General features: G+C 65.4%; 3 protein-coding genes across 3 annotated transcripts in view; 2 read left to right on the forward strand and 1 right to left on the reverse strand.

Moving 5' to 3' along the window:
* Nucleotides 1-46: 46 nt before the first annotated feature.
* On the reverse strand, nucleotides 47-1066 carry MNEG_1106 (hypothetical protein; the record flags this gene model as incomplete). Its single annotated transcript, XM_014050402.1, has 1 exon — nucleotides 47-1066. One exon carries the CDS (start codon nucleotides 1064-1066, stop codon nucleotides 47-49), a length of 1020 nt encoding a protein of 339 aa, XP_013905856.1.
* Nucleotides 1067-4325: 3259 nt separating this feature from the next.
* Nucleotides 4326-8965, forward strand: MNEG_1107 (putative lipid kinase yegS-like protein; the record flags this gene model as incomplete). Its single annotated transcript, XM_014050403.1, has 11 exons — nucleotides 4326-4332; nucleotides 4588-4652; nucleotides 4935-5043; nucleotides 5284-5411; nucleotides 5833-5931; nucleotides 6294-6378; nucleotides 6689-6743; nucleotides 7084-7121; nucleotides 7267-7394; nucleotides 7849-8003; nucleotides 8395-8965. The coding sequence occupies 11 exons, from the start codon at nucleotides 4326-4328 to the stop codon at nucleotides 8963-8965; spliced, it is 1440 nt and encodes a 479-aa protein (XP_013905857.1).
* A 1797-nt stretch (nucleotides 8966-10762) lies between these two features.
* The window catches only part of MNEG_1108 (hypothetical protein), a gene marked incomplete at both ends in the record, with an annotated part of 2690 nt that continues 525 nt past the window's right edge, over nucleotides 10763-12927 (forward strand). The window contains 2 exons of the mRNA XM_014050404.1: nucleotides 10763-11755; nucleotides 11885-12907. Coding sequence (XP_013905858.1) covers nucleotides 10763-11755; nucleotides 11885-12907 — 2016 coding nt within the window. The remainder of the gene's footprint in view (nucleotides 11756-11884; nucleotides 12908-12927) is intronic.

The raw sequence follows: 12927 nt of genomic DNA on the forward strand, positions 1-12927 counted from the left end.
GGTGGGTGGGGGGCGCGGGCGGGCGCGCGCAAAGACGACAAAATCCCTACCAGGTAGGGGCCATACCAAACCGCAGAGCCCCCCGGGCCTGCAGCTGCACCAAGGTGGGGAAACGGCGCGCCGCAGTGGCAAGGGCATCCTTCTCATCACGAGGCAGCTCGAGCGCGTGCAGGCGCGGCAGCCAGGGGGCCGCGGCCATGTGCTCAACCCCCACTACCGCCGCCCGCATCATCGCCGCGCCGTCGCGAGTTGAATGGAAATCGAGCATGTCTGAGACGGCCAGGCGCCGCAGCGAATGGAGCGGGGCGGCGGCTAGGGCTGCCCACGTCTTCTGAGCGGATGCCTTGCCTGCGGACACCTTGCCTGCGCAGGCGTAAGGGAATTTCAAGCGTAAGCCAGTCAGCCTGGGCAGCCACGGTGCATCCGCCAGCACGCGCACCAGATCCAGCTGCGACGCGACCCCCGCCGGGCGCGCTTGGTCGGTCGGAGAAAATACGTGGAGTAGCAGGACGCGCAGCGAGGGCAGCGGCACGGCGGCCAGCGCTTTGAGCCAGTGGCCCGATGCCGCCACGTCCGCATCCCCAGATACAGCAAGCTCCTCCACGCCCGCCATCCACGGCGCCGCGGCGAGCGCGGCGGCGGCCTCGGACGAGCACACATCGACCTTCAGTCGCCGCAGCCGCGGCAGGCGCATCGCGGCCAGGTGGGGGGCCGGGTCCTCGTCGGCGCCAGCGCTGATTCTCTCCACCACCAGGCTCTCAAGCGCCGGGAGCTCCACGCCCCGCAGCGCCCTCACGTCCTCAACGGTCAGCATCTCGTCATCGTCGTCCCCAAAGGACAGCAGCAGCTGCCGCAGGCAGCGGAGCCGCCCCGCCGCCGCCGCCGCACTCAGGGCCTGCAGGGCCACGCCGTAGGCTCTGCCGGTCAGGATCGACAGCACAAGCGACGTCAGGCCCGCAGGGCAGGCGGGGCTCCCTAGCACCTCTGCCGTCTCGGGCGAGACGCGCTCGGCACCTAGCTCCTGCGGGGGTTCGCGCGCGGGGGCGAATGGCGTGGGGCGGAGCATCTCAGTAGGGTCTAGCGCAAATGAAGCGCAACGCACGCGGCTCAACCGCATGCAAGGCTGCCCGCGCGCCAAGCGAGCCGGCCCACAGTCCCGGCGTCGCACCTGCAGGTGGGGCCAAGCTCGGCTGGCCAGCGCGTCCCGCAGCGCGCGGTTGCCGTCGGTGCGCACGCTGCGCAGCAAGAGGGACCGCAGCTCTGGCAGGTGGCGCGCCGCGGCGTCGACCAGCGCGCCCAGGCCGCTGTTTTTGGCTGAGGGGGTTTCGAGATCGATCTCGAGCCGCTGCAGGCGCGGCAAGAGGTGGAGGGCCTTCGCCAGGTGAGCGATCCCAAACGAGTGGATGTCATTGTCCCTTTTGTTGTAGAGGCTGAGGAGGATCAGATTGTTGAAGCCCAGCAGCGGAAGAACGGCGCATAGATTGGATATGCAGTGTACTGTGGTGATGTGAACGCGCAGGCCGTGCGCGGCCGGCGCAAGCCGCGGCGCCGCAGTCATCAGGCCGTGCCAGTTGCTCGCGTGCGCCCCGTGGACGTAGATCACGCGCGGCCACTCGTCTACCATTGCGCGGGCTTTGCGGCTGACCAGTCGCAGGGAACTGCGTGCGGTGGCGCTGGCGGAGCTGTCGTCGTCGTCGCCGCTGCTGCTGCTGCTGCTCGTGCTGCTGCTGCTGCTGCTGCTGCTGCTGCTGCTGCTGCTGCTGCTGTTGAGCGGGAGGCATGGCGCGACGTGCCAGAACACATCAATTGTTTGTCGCCGCGGCTCTCGGCAGCTGTTCAGGTCGCAGCCGCCCAGCCACATCTGAGCGATCGCTTCAGCGCAAATTGCCGGCAGCTGCGGCTCCGCCGACCAGGGCCAGAGCGGCGAGCAGCACTGCATGTCTACCTCTTGCGCCTTGCCCAACTGGCCTGGCTGGACACGAGTCAGCTGCTGTTTTCGCCGTCGATCTCCCATAATGGTGACCAGCAAACTGCACGGATACGTTGGAGTGTGCCAGATCGCGGTCCTAGCAGCAAAATTCAAAATTTGGCGGGCTTACCAGTATTGCATGTTGCGTGTTGTGGAGTCAAAGTATACCTCAACTACCTTGGAGTCGTAGTCGGCCGTCACCGTCTCACCGGGGATCCAAAGGAACAAGTGCGGCAAGCAGCAGAGTGGAGTCTTGATGGCTGGCGTCGCTTGATCCTGATGTACAGTAAGGTTTGGCCCAGGGGGGGGGGTGACCGGGGCAGGTCGCAATTATGACAAAACTACCTGGTATTATTTTACATGATACGACGATTTTTACACATTTCATTTTTAAGGCGCTACATGGTTGTAGAGGTGAGGGTGGGCCCCGCTGATGTCACCACTGCGGCGTTCTGCTCCCTCAGGGCTTGGGCAAGGCTTGAGCCGCGTGCCAACTGTGCTAACCGCGCCATGGCAGCAGGCATTGCAGGTTGTCTCAGTCGGGAAGCAGCCTTCAAGGAGCTCATGGCCGTGTGTGCCTCGCCATGCCACGCGTCCCCTTGCAGCCGTTCGACTTCGTCCTGCAGGCAACACGATCCGCTCCACCCCTGAATGTCCAACTCACTGGCATGCACCCCCCCCCCCTATACCAAACCAACATGTGAACCTGTGTCTCACGGCGCAGCCCTGGTCGGCGCGCTGGCCGCGCTGCGCTCCGCACTGCGTGCGCTGGGCTCCGACCTGGTCGTGAGGGTGGGCCCTGCTGACGTCACCACGGCGGCGTTCCGCACCCAAAACGGGGTCGATGAAACGCTCGTGGAGACGCAGGCCCCTACAACTGCAGACGGCGCCACGATGTTGACAGTTGAGCTGCCACCTGGGCAATCGTGTGTGGTGTGTGGGCTTGCAAGGGGGTCGATTTCAACAGGTGGTCCATCGTTGACTGCTGTGACCACACTTTATTTCGGACGGCGGGGGGGGCTGTCAGTCAGAGCCGGCGGCGGGGCGTGCGGGGGGCCAATGGGGGGCGCATATAGGTTTTTGGGAGGTCCCCTTTTCGTAGCGCCGCACGCGGTGCGCTGTGCCGATGAGGTGCGTGGCGGCGACATGCTAAGGCCGCAGGTCAGCCGCCCGCCCCATGTTGGCCCGATTTAGGGTGAGACGTGCGTGCTCCAGCAATAGTTCACCCGGAAGGCAACCCTTTCGACCAATGTGCAATGCCAACAACTTGTACTCCACCCGCAGCAACTCAGGCGGGCCCTTGTCAAGCGACCAGCCCCAAATGAGCGCTCCCCACTCACTCACTATTAACTAGGAGGATAGAGAGCAAGCCGCGCTGGAGGTGGCGGCGGCGGCCCCAGCCGCGATCTGAGGGCGGGAGGCGAGGAAGATGATTCGCCCCGGGCGTCGCCGGCTGGGGCCAGGGGGTGTGAGCGATGTGTCGTGGGCCGTGGAGGCGCCGTTGGGGAGGGGCGTTGCGAGCTGAAACGCAGAGTTCCTGTGTGTGCGAGTTTACAAGGACTTGGTCAATGTTTACTACATGTTTTTCCCAATGGGTGTGTGCTGATTTTATTCTGGGGCGGCGTGGAGTCAACAGCCATTGTCAACACCAGTATCATAACATTGCCAACCAACCCCAGCATCATGACTCACGAGCATGTGCTTGCCACATGCATAAACAAGCCGGCAGGTTTGCTGCCAGTGCAGTCAGTTGTCTGCACCCAAGCTCCATGGCATGTGTTTTGATTCACATCAGGGCTCTGCTTGAGTTCAGACTGCTGTCTGCGCAACATTAAAATCGCCAGGAGCGCTGGGGGGGCTGGTCGGGTCACACCTTTCCTGCCTGGCCACGGTGCGGGGCACAAGGGATGAGTCGCAGGTGCATGCATGCAGAGTTCGATGATGGGACATTCACGCGACGCGGTGCACGCTCAAGCAATACTTTTAGATCACATTCATCATCACTGTAAACAGTTGTAGCAAGTCGCAGCCAAAGGCAGAGATCAGTACGAGCAAATGGCGACGGACGTCCTTGAGCGGAAGAGCAGTCAAATAAATTCTACCATGCAGGTTGTGATTACAATCGGCACAATCCCTTGCACAGCACTTGGGAGCTGATCTCTGACGAGGCCTCGACATCATGACTCCCCCTTGTTCGTGATGCCGACTCCACCCATGCGACGCACAGGCTCCCTCCAAGATATCTGCCACGGTCGCTGCCCCGGCGGCGGCTGTGCGCAAGGCGCCCGCGGCGTCAAAGTCGCCCGCAGAGGTACTGCCGCTTGACCCAGCCAGCACCCGCTCCCTCGTCATCGTCATGCATGGTGAGCAGGGGCGGCGGGAGCTGCTACAACCCATCAAGTTGGTTACACCCATGCTCCAGTGCCGCACGTGTCTGCCGCCCGCACATGGGCGGCAGTCACGTGCGGCAAACTCTCAAGCGGTGGTACCACGCGGTGAGGGCGCTTGTGACTGTGATACAGGCGGACCACATCGGCTGGTCAGCTTTGACTGTTTGCGAATTTCCGCTTGTCTTCCGCAGCTCTTAACATTCCAAACCTCATGCACGCTGTTTCCAGGCAAGCGTGCCGACGAGCCCGGCCTCCGAAACGCCATCCTGGGTCTGAAGGCGGAGGGGCACCAGGTCAGCGCCCCCAGAATGGCCGGCAAGAAAGCGCCTCGAAAATAAGCGGCTCGGCTCAGCAGGTTGCTTGGGCAGAAATCCAACGGCAGCCTGCCTGACGGCAGCAGGCTGCCGTCATTCAGTGGCAGGCCCATGGGCAGCTGCTGCGGAGACCCTCTGCGACGCGTCCTTGACACCACGTCCCCTTTGCGGGTTCTGCATCCTCACACACGCCTAACAAGTTGGTACCGTCACCACGTGTGTCAGCCACCCCAAATGCACCCCTCCCACCCTCCCTCTCAGATCTCTGTGCGCTGCACCTTTGACGCCGGCGACGCCGACGCCTTTGTGGCCGAGTCGCTGCGGCTCCACAACTTCAGCGGCCGCCGCGCTCTGACCATCATGGCCGCGGGTGCGTGCGTGGGCTTGCAGGCAACCAGCAAGCGCGTCTGCCTTCTCAAGAGAATGGGACGCAGCAACCAGTGTGCCTTGTCAAATTCGCTGTGATCTGCCTGAGTTCTCCGCAATTGTTGCTCATTGCAAGCAGCTGTCAATCTCTCCTCAAAGTTGACCGCAGCGCAGGATCGCAGCAGTTCAACACCATTTACTCGATTCACACATGTCAATTCGCGTCCTATTCAAAACGCGTCAGGCGGCGACGGCACTGTCAACGAGGTGGCGTGCGCGATGCTCAAGCACGGCGCGCCCAGGGACGTGGGGCTCGCGGTGCTGCCGCTCGGCACGGCCAACGACTTCGCCTCGGCGCTCGGCATCTCCATGGTGAGGGCCTCGGCCAGGCACGATCTGACGGGGGGCTTTGCCTGCGATCAACCTAATAAAGATACCCTTGGGGCCCCCGACCGGGCGCGGCCAAGTATGCGGGCGGCGGGGCTCTCGCGCCGCAGCAGGCTGCTCATCTGTATGCAGACCTGCTCGGCAGCTGCTGCGGGCGGGGCTCTCGGCGCCCGCAACGCAAGCCGTGTTTCCTTGCCAGCAGCTAGATTTGCAAGCGCCTCGCGACTGGTGCGCTCCCCTGGCAACCTCCATACTTCGGTGCTACATACACACCGACCCCAGCTTCCAGCTTGATTGTTTACTCCCCATCATCGATCAAGGACTTATTGTCTCCTGCCGCACCTCGCCACCACCAGCACCTACACCCCTTTTTACCCACCAACCACGCGCGCGCCCCCGCATGCAGGACCCCGCTGTTGCGCTGCGCGTGGCGCTGGACCCGTCATCCCCCCGGCTGGTTGACGTCGGCCTCGTCAACGGCCACCCCTTCCTCAATGTCGCGCTGGTGGGTGTGTCGCAACGCTGGGGTCCGTGCTTTGGCGCGGCGGCGACTTGAGGGCAAAGGGGTGACACAGCAGCTTTCATTTGCACAACCTTCGTTCCAATGTGGTGGGCTTTATGGTAGGGGGTGCTTTGCAGGGGCCGACAACCCCAGCGCCCGGGTACCGTCATGTTTGTGCCGTCAAACATAACGGCACCCGTGGTTGTGCGCATCTGCGCCTTCAGGTCGACCCTTAAGTGGCTGCGCCAGCGTGCGCAGCAGCGCGATTGTGCACTGTGATGATCGTCATGAGGTCACATGGGGATGCCATTCATTTGCTTGTTTGATTGCGCGCCGGCCCCCTGGCGCCCTGATTTCTGCCGCAGGCCGGCGGCGTGTCTGCCGTGCCCCAAGAGGAGCTGTCCAGCCCCCTCAAGCGGGCCCTGGGGCCGCTCGGCATTGCCATACACGGTGCGCACCGCCCAGAGCCCCCTGCCCCCTCTTGCCTAAGCAGCACAGTGCCTAAGCAGCACAGTGCCGAGCGCCCTGCGAATGATTCGCAAACGAGCCAGCAATTTTCCCAGTTGCCCTTGCCATCCGCATAGCTGCTCGTGAGTTTGCCACACTTGGTTTCAACACCTGAGCATCCGGGGAAGGCTGCTGCGGTTCACTCTCAACGCTTGATGTCTCTTCCCCCAGCTCGTTACAAGCACACGTCTCACAGCGTCACGCTCAAGGCGCCCCCTCCTGGCCGCCCACGTGCATGCGCCACCCCATGCAGTCCTGAAGCGGCTGGTGTTTGAGGGCCTGCCCCCCACCAAGGGCGTCACCATCAAGTGAGACCCGCGTGCACACCGACCCGCCGCCGCTCAACCCTTTCCACGCCGCGCCCGCCGCGCGCGCCGTCGCCGCTAGCTGGGAAATCCGCCACCACCACCCACTTCTCTTCCCCTCCGCGTCTCGCTCCGCTTGACCCGACTCTTTCTGGTGGATATTTTCAACATATGCCGTTAAGCCTCAAACCCTAAAGCCCAGAGTTGAGCGCTGCCACGCAATCTCACGCGCCCGCCGCCATCCCCACACCACCAGGCCGCCCTCGTACCGCCCTAAACCCCCGCGCCCCTGCTAAACCCTGCGCTTTCATAGGTACCCATTGTCCCGCGACGCCCCCCTCAGTGACCTGGATGATGAGACGCGCCACGCCACCATCACAGGTCGGCCACCCGTCAACCAGTCAGGAACCGCTGCTCACCTGTGCACGAGGCCCCCCGCTCGCAACCCCCTCAACCCTCCTGCCCCCCCTCCCAGACAAAAACCTCAAAACCCCAAAACTTCCGAAACAACCCAAACCTCCCACAGGCGACCTGCTGGTCCTGGCGGCCGGCCAGTCCCGTCAGATGGGGCGCGCCGTGTCCATCTGCCCTGACGCACTGCTGGATGACGGCCTCCTGGACTTCACCCTGGCCCTGGGCCACCTGCGCGAACGGGTGCGTGACCGTTGCGTCACCGTTGCACGTGTGCGTGTGCGTGCGCGTGCGCGCGTGTGCGTGTGCGTGTGCGCACGTGTGTGTGCGTGCGTGCGTTCTTGCGTGCGTGTGCGCGCGCCCGCGGGCGCGGGAGCGCGTGCGCGATTAAATTGCTGCGCATCACACCGTGTCGACGCTTTTGAAGGGGTGTGCAGCGTGAATCTGTGGGTGTTCTTGGTTGCAATTGAGGCGTCCGTGGTGCCCTTTAAGACCAAACAACGGCCGGCCTGTGCCAGCGAGTGGCGGCGAGGGCTCGCCCTTGCAGTGCCTCAGGCTCGTCTTCTCAGCCTGCTCCACCATTCTTAGGCAGCTGAACCCCAATCGAAGAGCCTAATCACCCATTCCACGGCTCCACACCCTTACTATATTACTCACCGATGTCTGCGAGACCTCACCCACCCCTGGACCCTCCCAGGCGAGGGAGTTGGTGTCTGACGCAAGGGCGCGGGGCATCGGGCGTGCATCTGGCGGTGTGCGCCACGTCGCGGTGCCGTGGCTGGAGGTGACTGCGCCCGAGGGTGTGCTGATTCCGGTCAACCGCGACGGGGAGCCGGAGGACGCCTCGACTAGGTGTGTACGTGTGTGGGTAGGGGGCATCATTGTTGACCAGGATTTGGGGTCTAACGTGCCGCAACTTTGGTTTTGACGAGCTCACTGGGCGGGAAGGGTGGAGTGTGGGAGGGGACAAGTCGCTGGTACAGGCCCGCCTTGTGCAGAAAAAATCATGCGAAGGGGGCCGCAGCTGCCTGCGATGCACCTGCCCCAAAGGGACGTGTGCTGTGGGACACTGGCGCCCACCAGCACTCGGGCAAGTCACTGGCTTAATTTCGGCAGGCCGCTCACAACCACCATTCATCTGGCCCAACCAACCAACCAACCTACCAACCACCCTGCCAACAAGGCAACCAATCGAACTGTCACGCTTGCTGCGTCTCACCGTGGTCCCCTCAAATCTGAACAGGCTGCTGTTCGAGATTCTCCCCAAGCGCCTGCTCGTCCACATGCCCGACGACCGCCTGCTCGTCTCCGGATCACCAGATCGCGGCGCAGAATCTGATCTGGAGTCCGAGGACGGCGAGATCACGTCTGCCGAGAAGCTGAACGGCCACGGCAAGGCCGGCGCTGCGCATCGTCACAACCACAACCACAGTCACAGCCACAGCCACAACAAGAAGAAGCGGCCCGTCCGCGTGCGGCGCGCGGCGCTGCGGAAGCTGATGCGCATAGTGCAGCCAGAGGGGCGGGAGCTGCGGCTGCACGCAAACCTGCGGGCAGCGGCCCGGAAAGCGGCGTCGACGGGGCTGCTGCTGGGGTTAGGCTTCATCGCGGGGGTGTTCTTCAGCGGCAGGCGACGCGAGGCGGAGCAGCGGCGGCAGCAGGAGGAGGAGGAGGCGCGGCGGCGGCGGCTGGTGTCGCACGCGCCGTTCGGCGGCAAGGGCGCCCGCAGCAGCAGGCGGGGCGGCGGCGGCGGCAGCGGTGGCGGGGCGAAAGGCAGGGGCTGGAGCGCGGTGCTGCCGGGTTTGGCTGGATGACGCCCACAATGATGTCCACAGCGCACAGTTCATGCAGAACAGATCTGTTGCAGGTTGGCATTTGGGGGCGTTGATCGCCTGGCGAGGCTGTGTATTGTCACCACTGCCATAAAACAGGCACGTCTGCCTTACAAAGCTCATTCGGTCCGTGCAAGCAGCGTTCCAACGAAGCTGATTATGTAAGTCACCTGCAAGGGTAGCCTTTCATAACAGCGGGGCTTTGTGAAGTGCACAGGCTCAGGAGATTGTTGACAAACACGGGCAACACCAACTGACGCACATGGAAGCAATGGCAATGCCTTGCAGCGTCGGTGCGGCATCATACCTGTGCTTTGAATCCGAAAGTAACCCGTACTCAAATCTATGTCACCTTGACAAAGGCTGTTCGTTCCAACACGAGCAAGGGCGAGATCACATTCATCGGAATCATTCGTGCGTCCAACGCGATGGCGAGTCTGCTTCAACCCCTGCTCGCTGCCCTAGCCTCTGAAGACGCTGAAGCCTGTAAATCCAGCTACGCTGTTGAAGCAGCCGCGCTGCTCAGCTCATCGGTGAGCCGAGATGAGCTCGTGCACGCGCTGTCGCGCCTTTGTGCGGCGGCACAGCGCTCGGGCCCCTGCCAGGGCTGGGCCCTGATTGCCCTTGGCAAGTGCCTGCCTGTCCTGCCAGGCGGCAACGCTAGCGATGGCAAAGGTGGCGACGGCGCTGGCCGCGGCAGCAGCTGCGGCGATGTAATGCTCAGCCAGCGAGGCACGTGCATCCAGGCAGCGCTGTCAGCGCCGGGTGGTGCCGCCAGCATCCTGCAATGCGCGCGCTCCTGCGCCCATGTGAGCATGAGTATGACACGTGGTCACAGGGGCATTATGCATTGGCACTTGAACAGCACTGGTCTGGCTCAGCATCCCCCCTTTGGTGGTTGCAGCACTGCCCAGTGCTCATGTTCCTTTTTGTTGGTCGAGCGCAGAAAATCATGGCAGCAAGGATGCGATTGGCTGCAGCCGCCAGCAAACCCAGGCACTTGGTGTGGTGTTATCTCCTGCCCTTGCCGCCACTCGTGACAGGCCGAGGCGGACGCCCTGCGCAGCATGGCAGCCTTTGCTTCCGCCAGCGACGCGTACTGCGGGATGCTCGCCAGAGACGTGTCATCCATCAGGTTTGTGCGTGTGCGTGTGCGTTTGCGTGTGTGTGTGTGTGTGTGTGTGTGTGTGTGTGTGTGTGTGTGTGTGTGTGTGTGTGTGTGTGTGTGTGTGTGCGCTTGCGCACGTGTGTGCGTGCGTGTGTGCTAGAAAATCGAGTACTGTTGTAGTTCGCTGGCACCTGCGTGTGCACGTGTGCATGTGCGTGTGTGTTGGGGACGTGGGATGGCGCTGCTGAGCCTCCCGGCTGTGAGTACGTATGCACTGCCTTGCCAAGATAGAAACGCGCAAGCAGCGCTCACGACGGCTGCGGGGCCGGCAAATCATACCCAACTCACTGTCAGACGACCTCGGTGGCGGCCGTCATGCATCGCGTGCAATCCACAATAGGTTCCTGTCAGAGCGGGTGACCGCCTGCTCGAGGGCGCTGCACGGCCGCCTCCCCGCAAAGCCCCCGCGCGCCGCGCCGCTGCGCGCCGCCGCCGCCGCGGCCGCGGCCGCCCTCGCGGCGGTGGTGACCAGCAGGTTCCCTTTCACCTGCGGGGGCGGCGGCGACGACGGAGACGACAGCGGCGACGACGGCGGCAATTGCGACGCCTGGAAAGAGAGGTGCGGGGTCCTTCGCGCGGCCAAGGGAGCCGTCGTAGCAACGCCCGGCCTCATGGCAGCGTTGCTGCCCCTGATGGCCGATAAAGCGGATGCCGACCTGTCAGACCGCGCGTTTGAACTCTTCTCCGCCCTGACCGGCGACGGCAGCGGCTCGGGCTTGGCGGCGGCGTTCAAGGACGCGCCGCCGCCGGAGGCGCACCTGCGCGTGGCGGCCGCCGCGTGCTGCGCGCGCCTGGCGGGCGGCGGCGGGCAGGCGAAGCGCGCCGCAGCCGCACTTCGGGTGGCGGCGGCGATCGTGAGCCGCAGCAAGCCGCCAGTAGCATTCTCAATTGTGGATGACCCGACGCTGATGGCCAGCGTGCTGGCCGCTGCCCGTGTCGACCGCGGCGCGACCGCTAGATCGATCGCGCGCGACAAAGACGAGGCCGCGGCTGCGCTGCTTGGGGCCCTCTGGGACGCCACTTACGACCGCCGCGCGCGCGGTGCGCCCTCCCCGAGCCGCCAGCCAATCTTAAGGGGGCTGCTGATGCTGCTCCAGAGCCGCAGCTTCCTGGCAACTTCCAAGGTGAGCGGGGTGCTCCTGGCGGAGGACGCCATCGACACGGCGGCGTGCCCCGGCGCAGTTGCGGCGCTGGTCGCGGCGGCGCGCCGGCGCGACGGGGACTCGTGCGTGGTGGGTGCGGCCTGCCGGCTGCTGGCCGCCGCGGCGGCGCGCGGGCACGCCGAGGAGGTTGTCAAGCTTGGTGGCCTGGATGCGTTGCGGGAGCTCGTGCGCGACGGCGCGCGGCCGCCGACGCGGGCGGCAACGGCTGCGACTGCGTTGGGGAGGGCGCCCAAGGCGCCGGGCCTTGATATGGCCGTTCAGGCCGCCAGCATCCTGCTCTCCCCCGGCTGGCTGCCCGCGCTGGCCGGCCGCGGAGATGTTGCGGCGGAAGCTGCCGGGCAGCTGCCGCCGGTGATGGCGCCGGCCCTGGCCCTGCTGGCTCGCGTCGTCGGCGGCCCGGGCGGCTGTGCTCAGGCAAGGGCAGTGCGGTGGCCGGGCGACGTGAGTGGTGGGTCAGGCTGCGAGGAGCAAGGAGCAGTGGCGGCGTCTCCAACAGCGGGCGGGCTGGATTCGGCGCCAAAAACAGTAGGGGACCAGATACGTGCAGTCTTGGCGAAAGGGCCTCCGCAGGCCAAGGGCCTGGCGGGCTCGGCCTACGCAGCCCTGGCCGCCTTGGCGGCGCAACCGGCGAGTGCAGCGGCAGACGAGGCGCCGCGCAGCAGGAACCAGGGAGCGACGGCAGAGGCGCCGCTGCGGCGGGCCGCGGCCCCGGCCGCCGGGGGGGCGCCAGCGCAGGCGGCGCGCGGCGACAATGCACTGGAGCTGCCTGAAACGGCAGAGTCGCTGGAGGCAGTTATGGCTGCAAAGCTAGAAAGGTACTACTCATCCGACGACCCGGTCCTAGTTTCTTGGGCGCTGGACAGCCTCGAATTCTTCGTGAACGGCCGCCCCCAGCTGCCGCCGCAGATGCTCGCCACGCTGGCCGCGCAGGAGCCGCAGCTGCTGCCGGCGCTCGCGCGGCGCGCAGTCATGAGGGACGCGCAGGCGCCGGCGCCGGCGCCGTCGGCGGCTGCGGCGGCGGCGGAGGTGCTCGGCGGTGGCGGGGTCAGCTCTCTCGCGGACCTTGACCCTCATAAGTTTGCGACACTCGTCTCCAGCGTCCTCTCAGGGATCTCTGGGGCCGGCCCCACTGGCAAGAAGCTTCCGCCCCCCTCCCGCGCCTGCCTGCTGCTCGCCGCCCTCGCGCGCGGCCGGCGCACCAAGGCCGACGCCGCGGGGCCCGGCGGGGACGGCGCCGGCGGGGCGGCGGGCGGCGCGGAGCTACGAGAGTCGGCGGCAAAGGCGCTGAGGTGGCGCATCAAGGCGGGCGGCGGCGGCGAGTCGGACGCGGCGGCGCGCGCGGCGGCGGCGGCCGCCCTGCGGATTCTGACTGAGGACGGTGGCAGCGACAACTCAGATCAGGCAGCCGCGGCGCCAGCTTTGGCGGCGGAAAGCGGCCAGCCGCCGGCCGCTGCCGGCCGCGGCTGCGCGCCGGCGGCCGGGGAGGCGGGCGCGGAGCCGCGGGCCGGGCAGGCGGCCGCTGCGCCCAGCAGCGGCGGCGACGACGCGGGCGCCTTTGGCTGTGACAAGGCAGCACGGGCAGGCGCGGGCACAGTGTGTGCGCAGTGCGGGGC

The sequence above is a fragment of the Monoraphidium neglectum genome, assembly GCF_000611645.1.
Source record: "Monoraphidium neglectum strain SAG 48.87 unplaced genomic scaffold scaffold00105, whole genome shotgun sequence".
Lineage (NCBI taxonomy): Eukaryota > Viridiplantae > Chlorophyta > Chlorophyceae > Sphaeropleales > Selenastraceae > Monoraphidium > Monoraphidium neglectum.